The sequence below is a fragment of the Hippocampus comes genome, unplaced genomic scaffold (genome assembly GCF_001891065.2).
Source record: "Hippocampus comes isolate QL1 unplaced genomic scaffold, H_comes_QL1_v1.1 scaffold29, whole genome shotgun sequence".
Taxonomy (NCBI): domain Eukaryota; kingdom Metazoa; phylum Chordata; class Actinopteri; order Syngnathiformes; family Syngnathidae; genus Hippocampus; species Hippocampus comes.
The window spans coordinates 1,818,646-1,836,255 of NW_017805820.1; the positions used below are offsets into that span (position 1 = coordinate 1,818,646).

The following is a 17,610-nucleotide window of genomic DNA, read 5'->3' on the forward strand; positions in this document are numbered from 1 at the left end:
TTTTCAGATTCAGATTCAGATTCAGAAAACTTTATTTATCCCCGTGGGGCAAATAGAGTTGTGCGAGAGCGGCTTATTATAGAGACAGTCAGAGCAAAGGAAAAATATAGGATGAGAGTAGCTTAGCACTTGAGGTCTTAAGGTAGTGGCTCCAGCATCGAAATAGTATTGCACATCGAGCAGTATTGCACAGTGAGGACACAGTAAGACAGTATTGCACATGAAAACAGTATTGCACGTCAAGTATTGCACTGTAAGCCCGTATTGCACAATGGGGTATGCGAGTTTGAATGGTGGGGGAGGGGTGTCAGGGATATTGGAATAAGAGTTTAAGAGTTTAAGAGGAGAACAGCCTGGGGGACGAAGGTGGATCTCCTTCTCGCTGTCCTGCAAGCTGGGAACCGCAGCCTGCGGCCGGAGGGCAGCCATTCGAACGCGGGGAAGAGAGCATGTGAGGGGTCTTTCATGATCTGAGCAGCTAGACCAAGGATCTGCTGCTCGCACACTGCAATCAGAGGGCGAGTGGGAAGTCCGATGATCTTGGAGCACACTCTGCTGATGCTGTCCAGGCGGTTCTTCTCCTGCAGACTTTGGGAGTGGAACCAGCAAGCCATAGAGAACGAGAGGACGGACTCTATGAATGCCTGATCAGCACAACTGATCCTTCATTAACCATTGTTTTATTCATTTGATAAATACGCATTTATTATTAATTGATGAAAATAACGTCAAAATGTTACATTGAGCATTGCCTGCACAGTGAAGTTTCAGTACATGATGTCAAAAGTTTGGACTTGGGAACAACTTATTTCACGCGCAGTTTATTTTGAAAGTTAAACAAGGAGGCCAACTATGTAAAATTGCAGAACGGATTCCGCTCCACCACAAGACCAAAATAGGTGGGACAAATCCATGAGTATACCATCGCATAGTAGACTGTACATTTGTTTGCCTATCTTGTATATTTCTATTAAACCGTCGGGGAGATGGGTGATAAATTTATTTCCTTGGGTAAACCGTTAAAGGCAATCATCCCACTGTTCTCTACCAGTGACCTGACAAACGATTTACTGCACAGGCTAGCAAAGCATCCGCTTCTCAAGCGGAGGAGGGTGAAGGTCATGGCACAGGTGTCTGGGCTTTGCTGACTGGGGGGGGGGGGGGGGGGGGGGTGGGAGGGTGGGGGCGCGAGGGGTAAAAATAGGCATTCTGTGAAAAACTAAGTATGAGTGATTGCAGGTCACATATAGACTACTCAACACATCAGGGCAAATTCAAGTGTTCAATCAACCTAATCTGTATATATTTGGAATACAGGAGCAAGTTGAAGTATCTGGAGAAAACCCAAGCAAGAACATGCAACCTCCACACAATAAGCCTTGACCATCCTCTGAACCGTGAAGCAGATATGCTAACTATTTACCCTCCGTACCACAGAGTTTCATTTGTGAAAATATGAAGCAGGAAAAAAAAAAACCAAAACCAAAAAAGGCAGCAAGGGACAGTCTAACTAATTGTAATTAACATGACAGTGTCAGGAAGGCAGACTGGCTAACCGCTGCTCTAGTAATGAGTGTCAAAGAGAACAGCTCCTCTTTCACACACTTGCACGCAAACCCACCCACTCACTCACTGAAGACAAGCTACTACTGTTTCATTTCCAATCTTTTCACACACTCGGTCATACGTGCTTGGGTCTCTCTATCGCACTCCCCTTTTGTGTCTCTATCTCATTGTGAGGACCTCGCCTCTGCTAAAAGCAAGAGTAACTCCAATCCTCGATGCACCCCCCACCCCCCAAAAAAAATTCTCACGACATGATGTATTTAGAAGTTTATTCAAACTCTACACTCTAAACTGTGTCTAAATAGATTTTAGAAATATTTAAATTCCTAATTTATGCAATGAAGAATCCTTGAGGGGATTTACGGGTCTCGGGTTTAAATGACAATAGAACAATTGCTCACCCCCCCCCCCAAAAAAACCCTATCACACGGGAAGATAAAGAGCATTCTCCAATTTGATCACTTTAATAGTCTGCCGATTGAAGTGTGTATATGTGAGGGACCTCCTAATTTATAAGCAATGACATGTCGTTCTAATTTTTATTCCACTTGGATGACCTACATGAAAATGAATGCCACGTACCATTCAGAGTAAAAGTCAAATTTGTATGGACAACGCAAACACTTGGAGAACAATTAACAGAATGTAAAATTTTTTGAAATATTCTGAGGAAAATAGGGCATGCTGGGTTTTCTCTTGTGCAAGTCTTTCAAGAAGGGAAGCTTTTGCAGAGTGAGCACAATAACGCCCTATATTTTTGCACATATGCACCACCAACAACATGACAGCGCGCTGTGATAAATCCTTTTTCTGATCTTTCATTTCCATCCCAAATTGCTCACCTGTTGTTATGGAATTATTCAACAAGTTATTAAAAGGTTCAAGTATTATTACAGATGTAATGACAAATAAACAGATCTACATTGAATTGATTCCATTCATTCCATCTTGATAGAAAAAAGGTCACATCACTATCCAAACAAGAGGAATTATTATAATGAAACCTTGCTCGCCCAGTGTCAAATCATATGCAATAATGAATTGCCCTTTCCTGCTCCATCTTTAACGTCTTAATTAAGGAGGATTTGCAAAATATGATCATGAATGACCTGATCAGACAGTTAAGGGCACCCTCCGTTTCTCTGCAGAGCAGACACAGCCAAGAAGTCAATAATCAAGAATTGTGTCACGAAATAAAGACACAGCAGGGTACTAAAAACAGAGTGGGAACTGCCCCCGTGGGAGTGGAAGAAAGACGACGTGCATGCAATGTCTCCAGTAAGTCCCAAAGCCGAGTGGACTCGGAACTGCTGACACTGCAGCAGCAAGATCAGACAACATGGGTACGAGTCCACCTGACAAGATCTCATCCGAAAATCACTTCACGAGCAAATGTTTGACAGCCAAGCAAAACCCTGTTCGCGCTCTCTTACCCTCTGCTTGCTGTACGGATTTCATTCACACGTTTTACGGCGATTAACAACTCATCACGAGGCGTCTTCTGCGTGCATGAGACAATAGTGATAAAAGACGCCTGGCGCAGCGCTGCGCCCACCAGCCGCAATGGGAGAAGAGTAGCTGTTCGGAATCCTGCATAGACACTTCGGTGCAAAACATGAAAGAGTGAGAGCGCTGCACACGAATACAAACATTGCCGATGTTTAGACTGCGTCCCAATAGCAACGACGGGATCTCCTTCGCACCACATGCAAGCGCCCGTTCTTGCTCGCGAGGCACGATGCCTTTTCTGTTACCATTCATAGTTTGCGAAGATGACGATAAACTACGGTAAAATAAGTCTGGGCAGGCGTGGGGGGGGGGGCAAGACGCCAAGTGAATATGAAATTAATTACAGTTCACGTTGCTATTTCTGCCGGAGCTGCCGCCTTACCTTCCTCTCGTGTGACGCCTCTTGATAATTAGGTCGTAATTTTGCTCTCTACGAAGGGGGAAAGATCGCAGCGATAGCGTTCGGTTCAATGTCAAAGCCACCAGCAGCTTTGCCTCACATCTGCCACCGCTTCCTCCGTTTTCCAGTCACGCACACCTGAGTCCCTCTCCAAACACCTCTCCTTCACCCACTGCTTGCACGCACAAACACACGCACACCCGCACACTCGTTTCGCCCTTGTCAACAGACGCCGCGACGATACGTCCGCTTAGATACTCAATTTGAGACAAAACGCTCATATTTGAAACTGGGAACACTTGGTCACGGTGCCGTCAAGTACTCGCTCCCAAAGTCTCAAGAACAGGTGCGCCAAGTTTGGCTAGGACCTAGCCAAACTTGGCGCACCTTCACCTAGCCCAGGGGTCAGCAACCCAAAATGTTGAAAGAGCCATATAAGGACAAACAAAAAACAAATATGTCTGGAGCCGCAAATAAATAAAAGCCTTCTATAAAACTTACCATGAAGGAAACACATGCTGTATGTACTGTATGTAGTAGACTGGACTGTCTCAGAATTGTTTATGTTATTCATTCTTTTGTTGTGTGTTCACAAACGCCCGCATAGAATTTATTTTGTAATTTCCTCGCTTGATTTTTTTTTTTTTTTGGTGCATTATTTTCGCTCTTCTTAGTGTCAGTTGAGTGATTATTAATTTCCGTTTTTCCGAGGCTGTCTTTGAACGCCTCTCGAGTCGAAAGAGAGAAGGCACGAAGTCGGAAGCAGATTGTCTGTTTGTTGAGAATGTTAAAAGCATAAATAAAGTGTACGTTTTAAAAAAAACAACACCACAGCTCTGTTAGCCTACTATCAAAATCTTTTTCCATTTTCAAACATTTTTTATAAAGCTCCAGGGAGCCACTAGATGTCGCTAAAGAGCCGCATGCGGCTCTGGGGCTGCGTGTTGCCGACCCCGGACCTAGCCGCGAGGTGAAGCTAAACTCAAAGCTTTTCGCAATTAACCAACCCCAATCTTTGCTTCATACTATACAATTATGAGCTACTGCAGTTACAGATGGAAGTGTCATTTTTATACAGTACACGTGGCCCACTATCAATTCAAAGTGCCTCGAGTGTCCTCATCAGACTCACTCATACTCGGTCATCATGAAAATGCAGCAGAATAATGAAACTCCCAAGGTCTTATGATTGAAGGCCAAAACATTTGCAGATGCAATACAATGGCAAGTCTCTTAAAATGTAAAAACGGCACGTCACAAGTCATCACTCTATTCGTTTTTTCAAGTACAAAATGACCTTGTAAATATGTGAAATGCAAGCCTCAAGCATTTTCATTTTGCTGCAGGCTAACCTTTGATGCTTTGCACATCTTCAACGCATGAATAAGAATCTTCCTTATCTCTTCATTGGATGTATTTTCTCTTATCTTGTTCCATTTTTATTTTGACAAGTCTTGGGATTTACTCGGCGAACCTGGGACTTCGGTTATCGTATTTCGTGCCATATCAAGAGGAAATGTGATTTTGTAGGACAATAAAAATGCATTCAATCCATGAAAACTCAATTTTAAATATAACTTGCAAGAACACCCAGACATTAATTAGTAACAAATAAGAGTATTCTAAAATAAGAGCAATAAAAATGCCTGCTGTTCCTGCTGTGCGTGCATTGGCCTGTTAGGGGCAATGTGGTGCAGTGCATGTATGGTGTACACACTTGAAATGAGATAAGAAGTGTAGAAAAGAAAGTTATGATTGAGCTCTGTTAAAATAACTTGAATTTAAGAGATTAGGAAGAATTTGTGTCTTTGAGTATTGCTATATTACCTGTCAGTATCAGTGGCGGCCGCTGGTCATTCAAGGAGGGGAAGCTCAATTTATTTCTGGGCCGACATCATAAATGTGTTTCTTTATTTCGATGTCAAATCTACCCTCCATTCCTTTTCAAGAAAATCATCCAGTTGACAACATTCGTTTCATCTGCCACGATGTGCAGTTTAGTTTAGTTTTGGCTATTTGGGCATGGTACATTCGAGGCAATGCATTTGCATACAGCTCAGCACATGGTAAAAGGAACCCAAAAAGCTGAAGCAGAAGCTTATAGATGAAAAAAGTCGCCCAACACAGCGCCACACAAAGTTGTTTTTAAGACAAAGTCACTGGGGATCGGTCAAGTCTGAGAATCAGTTCACAACAACAGAATGAAAAAGTGAAAAAAATGCTCCAGTGGAAGTTGACACTTCAAGAGCACTGTCAATCAAAGAGGGATTCTGCCTCACATTGTTTCATGAGGTGCTCTCCGTACTCCATTCCTCAGTTTACTAGTGGGTTGTCTGGTTTGTGCGCATTGCACAACAAACAACTTTTCTTTCAAAGGCAAAACCAATGGCAATGCAGATGTTGAAATGTAAATAGGTAAGTTCATGTCTAAAGTTGAGTCTTTTGGCCAAGCAGTCCCGAGTCCCAAAATTGGCAATTTAGGTGAAGTTGAGTCATCCAAATGGGGTTCCCCCACCTCTGCCACAAAAAAAAAAAAATCAGGGAATAAAATCATGTTTTTCAAGACAAAATAGTTATTTTTGTGTGTATTTTTCCTAGATAAAGTCACAATCCTATGATATTGAAGTCATATTTTAACATGTGAATTTCAAACATAAAACTTTCTTCTCATAGCAGACCTTTTATTATGGAAAAGGTGCCTTTATTCCACAAGAATTAGATCTTGTGGGGAGGGGGGTGGTCCTTTTGTTGTTGGAATAATTGGACTTTATTCCCATTATAATACGCCTTTTGTATGGAGAATATCAGATTGATGAGATGCATGCCAATCCTATCAGAGCTTTTAATCAGCCCAAAGCCAGAGGATGAATTGATTTATCATTTATTTTGTTTTATTGGCCATTGGTAAAACTGCTATTTCATATTTTAAACTATAGTGTCATTGTTGCGTGCCATATTCCCAATGAGTCCTTTTAAAAGCGATTTTTAAACGGATTCATTCCGAATACATTGATATGCAGCACCCTGTGCATGCTCATCCTCGCATGTGCTCGTTCAGTGACGAATAAAGGCGGACTTCGCATGCCTCTGTCAACTCAGATTTATGAGAGGCGACAGTATATGGGAAAAACATCATGGATCGTGTTTCAAATTTCATGGCAATGGCCGATAACTTGCTGATGCACCCAAACATGCGCTTTCAACTTCACCTTGTGTTTGTTTTGCTCAGTTCTCAGAATGCATGAGTACGTTCTAGTGTACGCAGTGTTTGAATGCATGCTGACGCATACATGAGAGCAAAAAAAAAAGAATGAAAATAGATAGATGTAAACAGCAGCGATGTAGATGAGTGGTTTTGGTTCAGGATATGTTCCCAGACAGTCCAATGAACATATGATCAATAAATGGAAAGCATACCTTTGCTTGCAGGACAGGTGTGCAGACTCGGAGAAGAACAACATCCCTCATGTGTCCATCATGGCATCGCTGATCGCTTTGGTTAATCTACTTTTTCACTATGGCAACAAATGAACCCCCCCTTCTCGCTCTCGCTCACTCTTGCTCTCTCTCTTTCTCAATGCTCCAATGAGGAGTCTCCACTCACATCATAGGCCACCCAACCTCTCTCCCACTCCTACTGTCGCTCTCTCGCTCTCACTTTCTCCCTCTCTCTCTCTATTTCTCTCTCTCTCTCTTTCTCTCTCTCACACACACACACACTCACACACACACACATACACGCACACACACACACTCACACCTACCTCCACCATACCATCTGGAGATGGATACTGATAAAGAGTGAGAGGGTAGCATGAGGGAGAGACGGAGAAGAAGTAATATGGGATAGAAGGGATTTTAGAGCTTGGCTATGACAAGGCTTGGATTAATTTGCCAGCCAAATGCATTTGAGATTAGTGGACCATTAAAAGAGCATAGACAGCCGCATGAACGCACACGCACACACATACGGGCAGGCTGGCTGCTGTGATGAAGTGATAGCCTTACTAAATCTGACCTCTATCTCCCGTTTCCTCCCCTTTTGGTCTCGTTTGGTTCACTCCCCCTTTTTAATCTTGTTTTGACACCAACAAATAGGCTGTGATGAAAACCATATGTGTGCAATCACATGAATACAGCGGAAGATTCCAATTGTTTATTGAAGTAAGGTGTGGGAATACATTCTCCACATTGAATTCATGTTGAGGATGTATGGAAACACAAAAGCGGGGTACACACGTAAATCGAGCGTTTCCTCCCTCTTTTGATCAAAGTCCACATAGGCTCCCCGATGTTTGAAAGTGTTTCCTGTACAAAAGCGGTTTGTTTAGAGTGATTTATTCAGAAAATGGGAAGGCCAACAATCATAAACGTTCAACGATATAACAGTTAATTGCAATCCAGAAATGTGATTGGACAAGCTTCATCCTAAATCCACATTTCAAATTGTCTTTTGGACGTTTCAGGGACGCCGTGTCCTCTGGGGCAAAGAAGAAAAGGACCATCCGGATTGAGCAATGCTCAAAAGTCACGATCTGTGATGGTAAGGTAAGCTGTGTTCGTGTCCATGGTAACGTGCACCTCTGTGAAGACGCCATTCATGATAAATGGTACTTAAAGCGATATACAGTATGCTGCCATCCAAGCAATGTCTTTTTCAAGGATGTTCCTGCTTATTTCAACGAGACAATGCCAAGCCCCATTCGGCTGTCGCTGATGTCACAATAGCGCGGCATTATCGCGAAAGAGTAGAAGTACTCCACTGGCCTGACAGCAACCCACAACTGTCTTCCATTGAAAGTGGGTGGAACCATAAAATACGACCACTGAGACCCCTGAGCAACACGTGGATACACGACACGGGTGGAACACAGTCTCCTTCTGCTCACTTCACAGATCTATGATCTCACTGACCGTGGAGGTCTGATTGCAGGTCCTTATAAACACACTTTGTCTCATGGTAAATGGGCTGTCACTTGTATCGCGCTTTTCTACCTCGGCTACTCAAAGCGGTTTAGACTGTTACCTCATTGACCTACCGATGACGCAGCATCAGGAGCAATTGCGGGACACTTTGACATGGTCGCATAGGCCGGGGATTGAACAATGAACCTCTGGGTTGGGAAACGACCACTCTTAGCAGTGAGCCATGGTGCCCCCATCAGTTTTTTCCTTCCGCCATTTTAAGGATTGTGCGCCTCGTGCACACCACATTTCAAGGAATGAGAGGAACCGCTTTGATTAGTGGCAAATCGAATAAGCTGTGTTCATGCCCGCAAAGGCGCAAAATGGCCCTTTTCTTTTTTTTTAAATGTGCCACATTTTGGCCACTTGCACAGGTCCAGGGAAAACTTACCGTTAGTTAAAACAGCTACCGGTACTCTTGTGCAGATTAAGACTGCACCCCGTACCACATTTGCACTGGGCTTGAAAATAGAACCCGAAGTGTACAAACAGGAGCGGATACTCAGCCCGTAGGCTAACATAGCTAATGAGTTCACAGTCAGTTCAATTGGCTTCATTTTGTATTTATGAACACAAAGCGACGAAAGAGACACAATTTGACGTGAGGTGGACTAATTTTCCAACTCTCTTTGTGAAAGTCCAGCCATCCATCCATTTTCCGATCCGCTTTATCCTCACAAGGGTGCTGGAGCCTATCCCAACCGTTTTCGGGCAGTCGGTGGGGGACACCCTGAACCGGTTGTCAACCAATCACAGCGCACACAGAGACAAACAACCATCTCGGAGTTAAAATGTACTGTATCTTCTTCAGGTCTGCACTCTCAACTGTAATCACGGTTCAGTTAATCACAGTTAGAGTTAATCATTAGTTCTTTGATTGCTTGCCAAATGTTGATGGAAAGAACACCAAAGACAAATGTCCCACATCAGTCCTCCACACCGCACCCCGATGGAAGTGCGGTGCGTTGTCACATCACATTATTTGATTTTCTAACTTGATCTTTTCAAACCCCAGAATGATCTGGGGAGTCCCGTTTCGCGAGCAACCTTTGGCTCTTGTCGTCAATAAGAGGAGCAGCTACCAGGCAATCAATCAGAACCACTTGTGCCATTCTCGCTTATGTACACATAGGGATTACACTCACTTAGAAACTGGGTCAATAAATGGATTACTGTTGATTGAGTGAAGACTAACCAGTACTGAGCGAGAGCCAATTCTCATCCTCGGGGAACTGCATTAAGATGTATGATAGGTGAACAATACCCATTGATAATAGTGTGTCCATAAATTTGTGCATATGCAATATATGTTGTATATTAAATGCTCTGCCGATTTAAACTTTCGGGGTGTTCAGACAACAATAAGATGATGAAACATACGGTACTTAGCAATTAAAACAATGTTTTGCCATGGACGCACTGCAGATTTATTTACAGGGTTGCCACTCATATGTCATATTTACATTTCAATTGGGACAAAATGAGAAAAATAACCAAACAAGGGTCTCGGGGAACACAATTGATCCTGGATGACAAACGAATTCATCAAGTATTTTTTGCAAGTGAAATTATTTCAACAAGACCTGTGACTGAATGGTGGCCAGTCCAGGGTCCCTTGCCGAAAGTCAGCTGGAGGAGGCTCCATCATAAACTTCAACCTGACCAGGACAAGGAGGGCAAAATGGGTGGAAGATGTCAACAAGCTCTTGCAATGAATATTCAAACGACTATTTCCTTTTTATGCCACGTTCCAGCAATGACACTTGAACCGTCTTTCCCACTGCAATAGCTTATTATTTCAAAAGAAGAATATAGCCAGTTAGGCAAAATGTGAAAACAAGCTGCAAAGACATGCAAATCCCAAACTATTTAAAACAAGATCCGATGTGTGTGCGTAGTGGACGAAAAGTGGAACGACCCATGCAATAAATGAAGCCCATACATTCTGGAACTGCTTGCAGGTACCACCCCTCGCGTTGTGTGGGCTTTGGGGCTTGCTCAGAATTCCGACAGTACATTATAGGGATCACGCTGCCCTCTTGTGTCTATTTCGAGGCAAAGAAAGCTTAACAAGAACTACTTTTTGCAACATTTGAAATTGAGAATACGCATCTTGAGATACAATTTTGCGGGTTTGTACTGTTGCTTTACACAATCATTGTTGTGGGGAAAAAAATGGAAAGATCTTTCTTTTTCTTTGTCTCCCGCGCACACACACTCACATGCGTTCTCCCAGAGGAGCCTTGCGGTCAGATCTATCCTGTGATGTTCATTCCTGTGCGCTCCAGCGAGTTGCTGCCGCAGATAAGCCGCATCCCGTGCCTGGTTTGCGGCAGCATGTGACCACCTTGGGGTCTCGAAGTCTGAGCAAACTTCGAGCCCGAGCCCGTTTGTATAGTGGCCCACATGAGCACAGGGGAGGTCAAGTGCATGAGTGGAGAAAGCAGATCTGTTCCTGCATTGTGGCAGTGAGCGTCACGCTGTATCATGTGGTACGGATAATGAAGATACTGAGAGACTTTTGTATGATCCATTCATTTGTTGTTCCGATTCATTTAAAGACGGCTGAATTTAGTTGTCAAAGCTTGGTAGATGATAAAGACCCCGTAAATAATTTGTAAATTGCGCCACTAAATTGGTGCACAGGAGGATTATGCACGACTAACAAAAAGTTTTGGGATATTCAGCTTTGGGGTGAATATTTTTTTCATAAATATGGGCTTCAACTTCTTCAACTCTATCGTATAAATGCAATTTCAGTATCAATAGCAAAGTATAAAATGTTAAAATGCTGTGTGTTTATCATTGTTCGTAATTATGGTTGGGCAAGTACCGACGATACCAGGTACAGTATTGGTGTCGCGCCACTAAAATAATTTTAAAGAATGGAGGCAACCGGCCACCGAAAGAAAGTCAACAATGATCATCATCTGCATCAGAAAGAAAGGCCTTTGTCGACAATTTCTTGTCACTATGTTCAATTAAAATTTTCAGATCAAAAGTAGCCTACAGGCATCAATACTCTGTGTTGGCAAATACTCAAAGAGTCAAAACTCTTTTGGTTTCGGTCTGAAAAAAAGTCAAATCGATTGTCCCTGTTTGTCATATTGACCGTATTTGTGATTGCTTAAATGAAGTACCATTTTCGATCAACACCTAAGCGATCCAATTCTCACATCTTATTCACTTTTTTTAACAAACTGAAGTACTCTTAAGAAAATGAGAAGGGATCTACATAATATGCACATTTTCTTGAATTTCCCATGACTTTTTCATTGAAAAACAGTCAACATAATGCACACACATATTTGGCAGCCACTAGCATGCTGATTACTACACTAACCTAAACTTGACCCCAAGTTTACCAAGACCAAACAATTCCTGACTTCATTTTGCCAAATTTTCACTTCCTTTTCGGTTTTTCCACAATTTCAGCCACATATTGCCATCGTGAGCAAACGTGGAACTTCTGAGAAGGGGCGGAACATACGCCCAGTCAGGCATTTGCGCCTGAGGTAAAGTGGAGGAGAGGTCAGCTGGTCTGAGGTCAGCTGGTCTTAAGACAGAATGAAAGAATCTGGAATATTATTCGAAGCATGTGATGTTGGGTGAGGGCACACACAAAGTTGCGTATGCGCGAGAGGGTGTGTGTGAGATCACACATTCTGTCTGAGGACAGCCCCTAAATGAGTTTAACGAGATTGGTGAGAACAGTAAACTGCTGGCAGGGTGAAGAAAGTGAGGGTGGAAGGAGGTTGGATGCTTGGCAGGGCAAATCCTCAAACAGCAAAATCAGGTAGTTTTTATAAAAGTGCATTTCTTCCAGATATTTTTTCAAGGCGACTGCTGTAGTGAAAATGAATTAGTTTGCGCGTGAGTAAGCGGAAGTCGCTTTTTCTTTTCGATAGGTGTTCCAGTGACCACTGCTGAGCGCCAACACTCCATCATGAGGAGCCCGTTTCCAGCCGTGCTCGTTCTGCAGCTTCTCGGGACCTGCTTTTGCCAATTCCCTCGGCCCTGCGCCAACACGGAGAGCCTACGGACCAAAGAATGTTGCCCCGTTTGGGATGGAGACGGCTCGGCGTGCGGCGCCCTGTCAGGCCGAGGTTTTTGCACCGAGGTGCTCGTGTCAGACGAGCCCCACGGTCCGCAGTACCCCCACAGCGGAATTGACGACAGGGAGCGCTGGCCTTTGGCCTTCTACAATCGAACCTGTCGCTGTGTGGGAAACTACGGAGGTTTCGACTGCGGGGAGTGCAGGTTTGGCTATTGGGGAGCAAACTGTGCCGAGTACAGGGAATCAGTGCGGCGAAACATCCTGACGCTGTCAGCTGCTGACCAGCAAAAGTTCATCTCCTACCTCAACCTGGCCAAGAACACCATCAGCCCCGACTATGTCATTGCCACGGCAACCAGAGCAGAGATGGGCGAAAACGGTGAGAATCCAATGTTCAGTGACATCAACTCCTACGATCTGTTTGTCTGGATGCACTACTACGTGTCGCGAGACGCCTTCCTGGGTGGGCCGGGGAACGTGTGGACCGACATCGACTTCGCCCATGAATCTGCAGCCTTTCTGCCCTGGCATCGAGTCTACCTGCTTCACTGGGAGAATGAGATCAGGAAGCTCACAGGAGATTTTAACTTTACCATCCCATATTGGGACTGGAGGGACGCCCAAACCTGTCAGGTGTGCACCGATGCTTTGATGGGGGGCCGCAGCCCCTTCAATCCCAACCTCATCAGCCCTGCGTCCGTCTTCTCATCGTGGAAGGTAAGGATATTTTCATTCGCTTTTCCCTATTAAGTCTGTAAAAATGAAATTCTGAACCAAGGCTCAAAGTAGAGGATGGTTTGGTTGGTTGAAACCAGAGAAAATGACAATTTTCCACTTATTTAACCAAGGAAGATAGCAAAAGAAATCCTTTTATCGAGCATGGTTTACCCAAAAATTTCAGTTCAAGAGGTTAATTAGGGGTCCACAAATGAATAAATTGGCTCAAAAATACAGTATATATTACATACATACAGAGAAATGATACTGCAGTTTTTCTAGTTTCTTTTCTTAGTTGAAAATCTCACCTAGAAGCTTTTTTTTTTTTGTTTGTTTTTGTTGGGGTTTTTTTTTGCTCTTTCTGAATGAGCTGGGATAGACCCCAGCACACCCGTGACCCTCGTAAGGATAAAGTGGTACAGAAAATGGATGGAAGGATGAAACGCCCTAAATGCTACTTTTATAATAAAAAGGGATCTGACACTATCTTGTTGGGTCTCTGTGCCAAAGAACTGAAACAAGCTTTTAAGTTCAGGAGAACATGAGAAGTGACAAGCGATTTGTCACGATTTTCGGCAGGGCTCAGTCCCTATTCTTGTACATCGGTGGCTCTCAAACTTTTTACACCAAGTACTACCTAAAAAAATACTTTGCTCTCTAAATACCACCATTGTGACCGACATTAAAATACAGCGATGTATTAACCCAGTAGCAGTTGATGTTAATCAAAAACAAAGCATCGGCTTTATTCCTAAAACATAAAACGGTAATATTATTGTAAGCCACAGGAACATTATGCATAATTTAAATATAGCACAACAAAAAAAAAGAAAAACTTTACTGAAGTAATGACTACAAATTGTACCTAAATAGAAACAAACATCCCGAAAAAATGAAATGCAAATGTATTGTACTTAATTGTTAAATGCAAATGAACTGTATTCAACAAATGTGCTGGACTGGATTAGAACAAATGGAATCCATTGTAACATTATGCACAGTTTGACTATTTATTTCACTGATTCTTGTGGGACTTGTACACTTTGAGGTTCACTACGGTACATTAACGAAGAGTGCCTATTATTATAAACGCATACAAATGTTTATAATTAATGTTCACCTTCCTCTTGAGTTTTGCCCCTCGTCCTCAGTTGTTTATGAAAAGAAGTTGAATTACCTTTTGCGTATCGGTCTGCGTACATGTAGGTGATCTGCACTCAGCCTGAGGACTACAACAATCGTGAGGCATTGTGCAACGCGACAGGGGAAGGACCGCTGTTGCGTAACCCCGGCAACCACGATACCAGCCGAGTGCAGCGACTCCCAACATCAGCTGATGTCGACTTCACTGTGGGCCTCCGGGAGTACGAGACCGGAGCCATGGACCGCTTTGCCAACATGAGCTTCAGGAACGTTCTTGAGGGTAAGAACAGTAGCCACACACACACACACACACACACACACACACACACACACACACACAAAAATACACACTAATACATTTGTATTCCTGTACTCACATGGCTAACAAGTGAATGGGAACATAATCCTCGAGCTAATCTCTCTAATCTAGAGGAAGATTTTTGGCCCATTTGCAAACTCACACGGGGATAGATATTCATCATGGTGAGAATGTCTATCCCCATTCATTTCCTACACCAATTAGATTGAGTGGGGTCAAGAGAGGCGGCGTACAGTCAGTCAAAGGCCTGACACATCTATCTATCTATCTATCTATCTATCTATCTATCTATCTATCTATCTATCTATCTATCTATCTATCTATCTATCTATCTATCTATCTATCTATCTATCTATATCTATCCATCCATCCATCTGTTCTGACAGCCATGCAACAAAGATAAAGGATAAGCAATAATAGCACATATTAGAGTTTACTTCCTGTCATTTCCCTTCAAAGTAACGTTCCAACTGCATGACTGCAATCGTCCCGAATTAATTAAAATTCAAACCCCAGTTGTACTAGTTATTTGGGATTTGCTGTCTTGCATCCGACAGCGACACAGACATCTATGCTGCTGAACATTTGCTTGTCGTTCCAAATGAGAAATCATTTTCAAAGGAAAGCGACAGCATCAGATGCGCATGAAATGTTTCTTTCATTCTTTTTTTTTTTTTTTTTTACTGGCAGCCTCACCCAGAATGGGCCCACCGGTTGAGAATCTCTCATGTATAAATTTTACTCCCTTTAGCTGTGGAAAGATGTCTTGATATTTTTGTCTATAATATAAAAAAAAAAAAAAAAGGGTGTCCTCACGCTTCCTCCTTCAGGTTTCGCCAGTCCAATCACAGGCATGGCGGTTCAAGGCCAGAGCACCATGCACAATGCCTTGCACGTCTTCATGAACGGCTCCATGTCCTCTGTGCAAGGTTCCGCCAATGACCCCATATTCCTCCTGCACCACGCTTTCATAGACAGGTACAGTAAAGCGCCATCACACACATTATTCCAGTTCATTCCCGGCACTAAAACCCAACATATCGGCCTTCTTTTGAGCAGCATCTTTGAGCGTTGGCTGCGAACCCACCAGCCTACACGGGCCTTCTATCCATTTACCGACGCGCCCATTGGCCACAATGACGGCTACTACATGGTGCCATTCCTGCCTCTTTATAGAAATGGAGACTATTTCCTCTCCACTAAGTCAATGGGATATGAATACGCCTATCTGTTGGATCCAGGTCAGTCAAGAAGATCGTGAGTGAGGGACTTTTTCATTCACCAGCTTTGTTGATCTGAACTTGTGTCATCCTGTCTGCCTCCACTGCAGGTCAGCGATTTGTTCAGGAAATCCTGACACCTTACCTCCAGCAGGCCCAGGAGATCTGGCCGTGGTTGCTGGGAGCCGGTATCATCGGGGCGTTGATCGCGGCAATCACCGCGGTTGTGGCCGTTGTGGCAAGAAAGAAATGGAGACGAAACCAGAGGAGGAAGAGGACGTCCATTTTTGGAGAACGACAGCCGCTTCTTCAGAGCAGCTCAGAGGAAGGCTCAGCTTCCTACCAGACTACTCTGTAACACTCACACACACACACACACACACACACACACACACACACACACACACACACACACACACACACACACGCACACACACACTTACACTAGCTTAGGTAATGACATTCTGACAGGTTCCTGGGTTTCTAAAGATAAAATTTGGTGAAGAGTTTGTGCACCTGAATCACGTTTTCTCCTCATTTTAAAAAAGCAAAAGCATATGTCTACACGTATAATGAGTGTCCATTCTTACTATCTTTTGCATACCAAACCAAAGATTTAGCCCATGAAGTAAAATGCACAGTAATGATCCAATTGTCATAAACACTTCCATGTATTTGCTGATAAGGTATCTAGGATACACTGCACATGTACAAAAAAAAAAATCTTACTCATAATGTCAGACGCTGTAAATTGTTGATTTGGGTGCACCAACCTTCATGAAGTTTTTAAACAGCAAGCTGAAAATCATTCAGGAAGATATCCCACATATTCCAAACATTTACCAATCAGAATACACTGAGGACGTGTGGGTACACATGCATGTATTGATAATGATATTGATAATTATAATTGATGATGATAATAATAATAATAATAATAATAATCATAATAATCATAATAATCATAATATGAACAAAGATTCACATGCTTGAGTTACGTGAAAGAGCTTGACTTGAAAGGTGTTTGCTAAATATTAACATACTCTATATTCAGAAATTAAATGGGTTTTAATCACTATTAAATGTACAATTGTATAATTATTTTTGATATTATGATGGCCCAATTGAAAGTGAAGGTCAAATGAAATACAATGAAATAAAATTTTAAAAAGTGCAATTATATGTTATATGTGCCTCCACTAGTCTAAACACAGAAGTCTCATTAAAATTGGATTGTGGAATAAGAATGTAGCAGATAATAAATCCACGTAACCAAACCCAGAAATTCAACGGCAGCAATTCAAACCCATCAACACTTTGACGTGAATTTCAGCCAACAGCAGGGGGCAATGCTGCATAAAATTTCAGCCTCTGCGGATGGCTGAAAATGGGTGGATTTGTCTGGTTCATTTTTATTCCACCAACTCCATTTGAAATTCCGTGTTTAGTGGGGGCACAAAGTATATTATAACAAAGAAAATGTCTGATTTCCACTTAAAAGGAAATGACCTTGTTTTTACACAAGTGAATACTGTACACTCACCGAAAAACTGGTGCTCAAGGATCGTAATGCACGTGATTTCTCACAAACTCATGAAATGTGAGTGGCTGCATTAAAATCAGATCTGATCCGAATTTTATCTGTGGTCTTTTCATTTGCAAAGAAATGAAAATCCACACATGATGCATCATTTTTCACCTTAAGGGAACGGGA

General features: G+C 42.8%; 2 protein-coding genes across 3 annotated transcripts in view; one reads left to right on the forward strand and one right to left on the reverse strand.

The window, feature by feature from the left end:
- The window catches only part of grm5b (glutamate receptor, metabotropic 5b), a 33,500-nt gene extending 26,495 nt beyond the window's left edge, over positions 1-7,005 (reverse strand). The window contains exon 1 of one of the 2 annotated variants that reach the window (XM_019886063.1): positions 6,893-7,005. The gene's annotated coding sequence lies outside the window, so the exon portion shown is untranslated. Of the gene's footprint in view, positions 1-3,457; positions 3,825-6,892 lie in introns of those variants that run through there. The other variant, XM_019886064.1, reaches the window with a different exon arrangement.
- A 5,056-nt stretch (positions 7,006-12,061) lies between these two features.
- On the forward strand, positions 12,062-17,534 carry tyr (tyrosinase). The gene is made up of 6 exons (XM_019885809.1): positions 12,062-12,236; positions 12,349-13,214; positions 14,421-14,637; positions 15,507-15,654; positions 15,736-15,917; positions 16,007-17,534. Exons 1-6 carry the CDS (start codon positions 12,200-12,202, stop codon positions 16,252-16,254), a joined length of 1,698 nt encoding a protein of 565 aa, XP_019741368.1. The 5' UTR covers positions 12,062-12,199; the 3' UTR covers positions 16,255-17,534.
- The last annotated feature ends 76 nt before the right edge of the window (positions 17,535-17,610 follow it).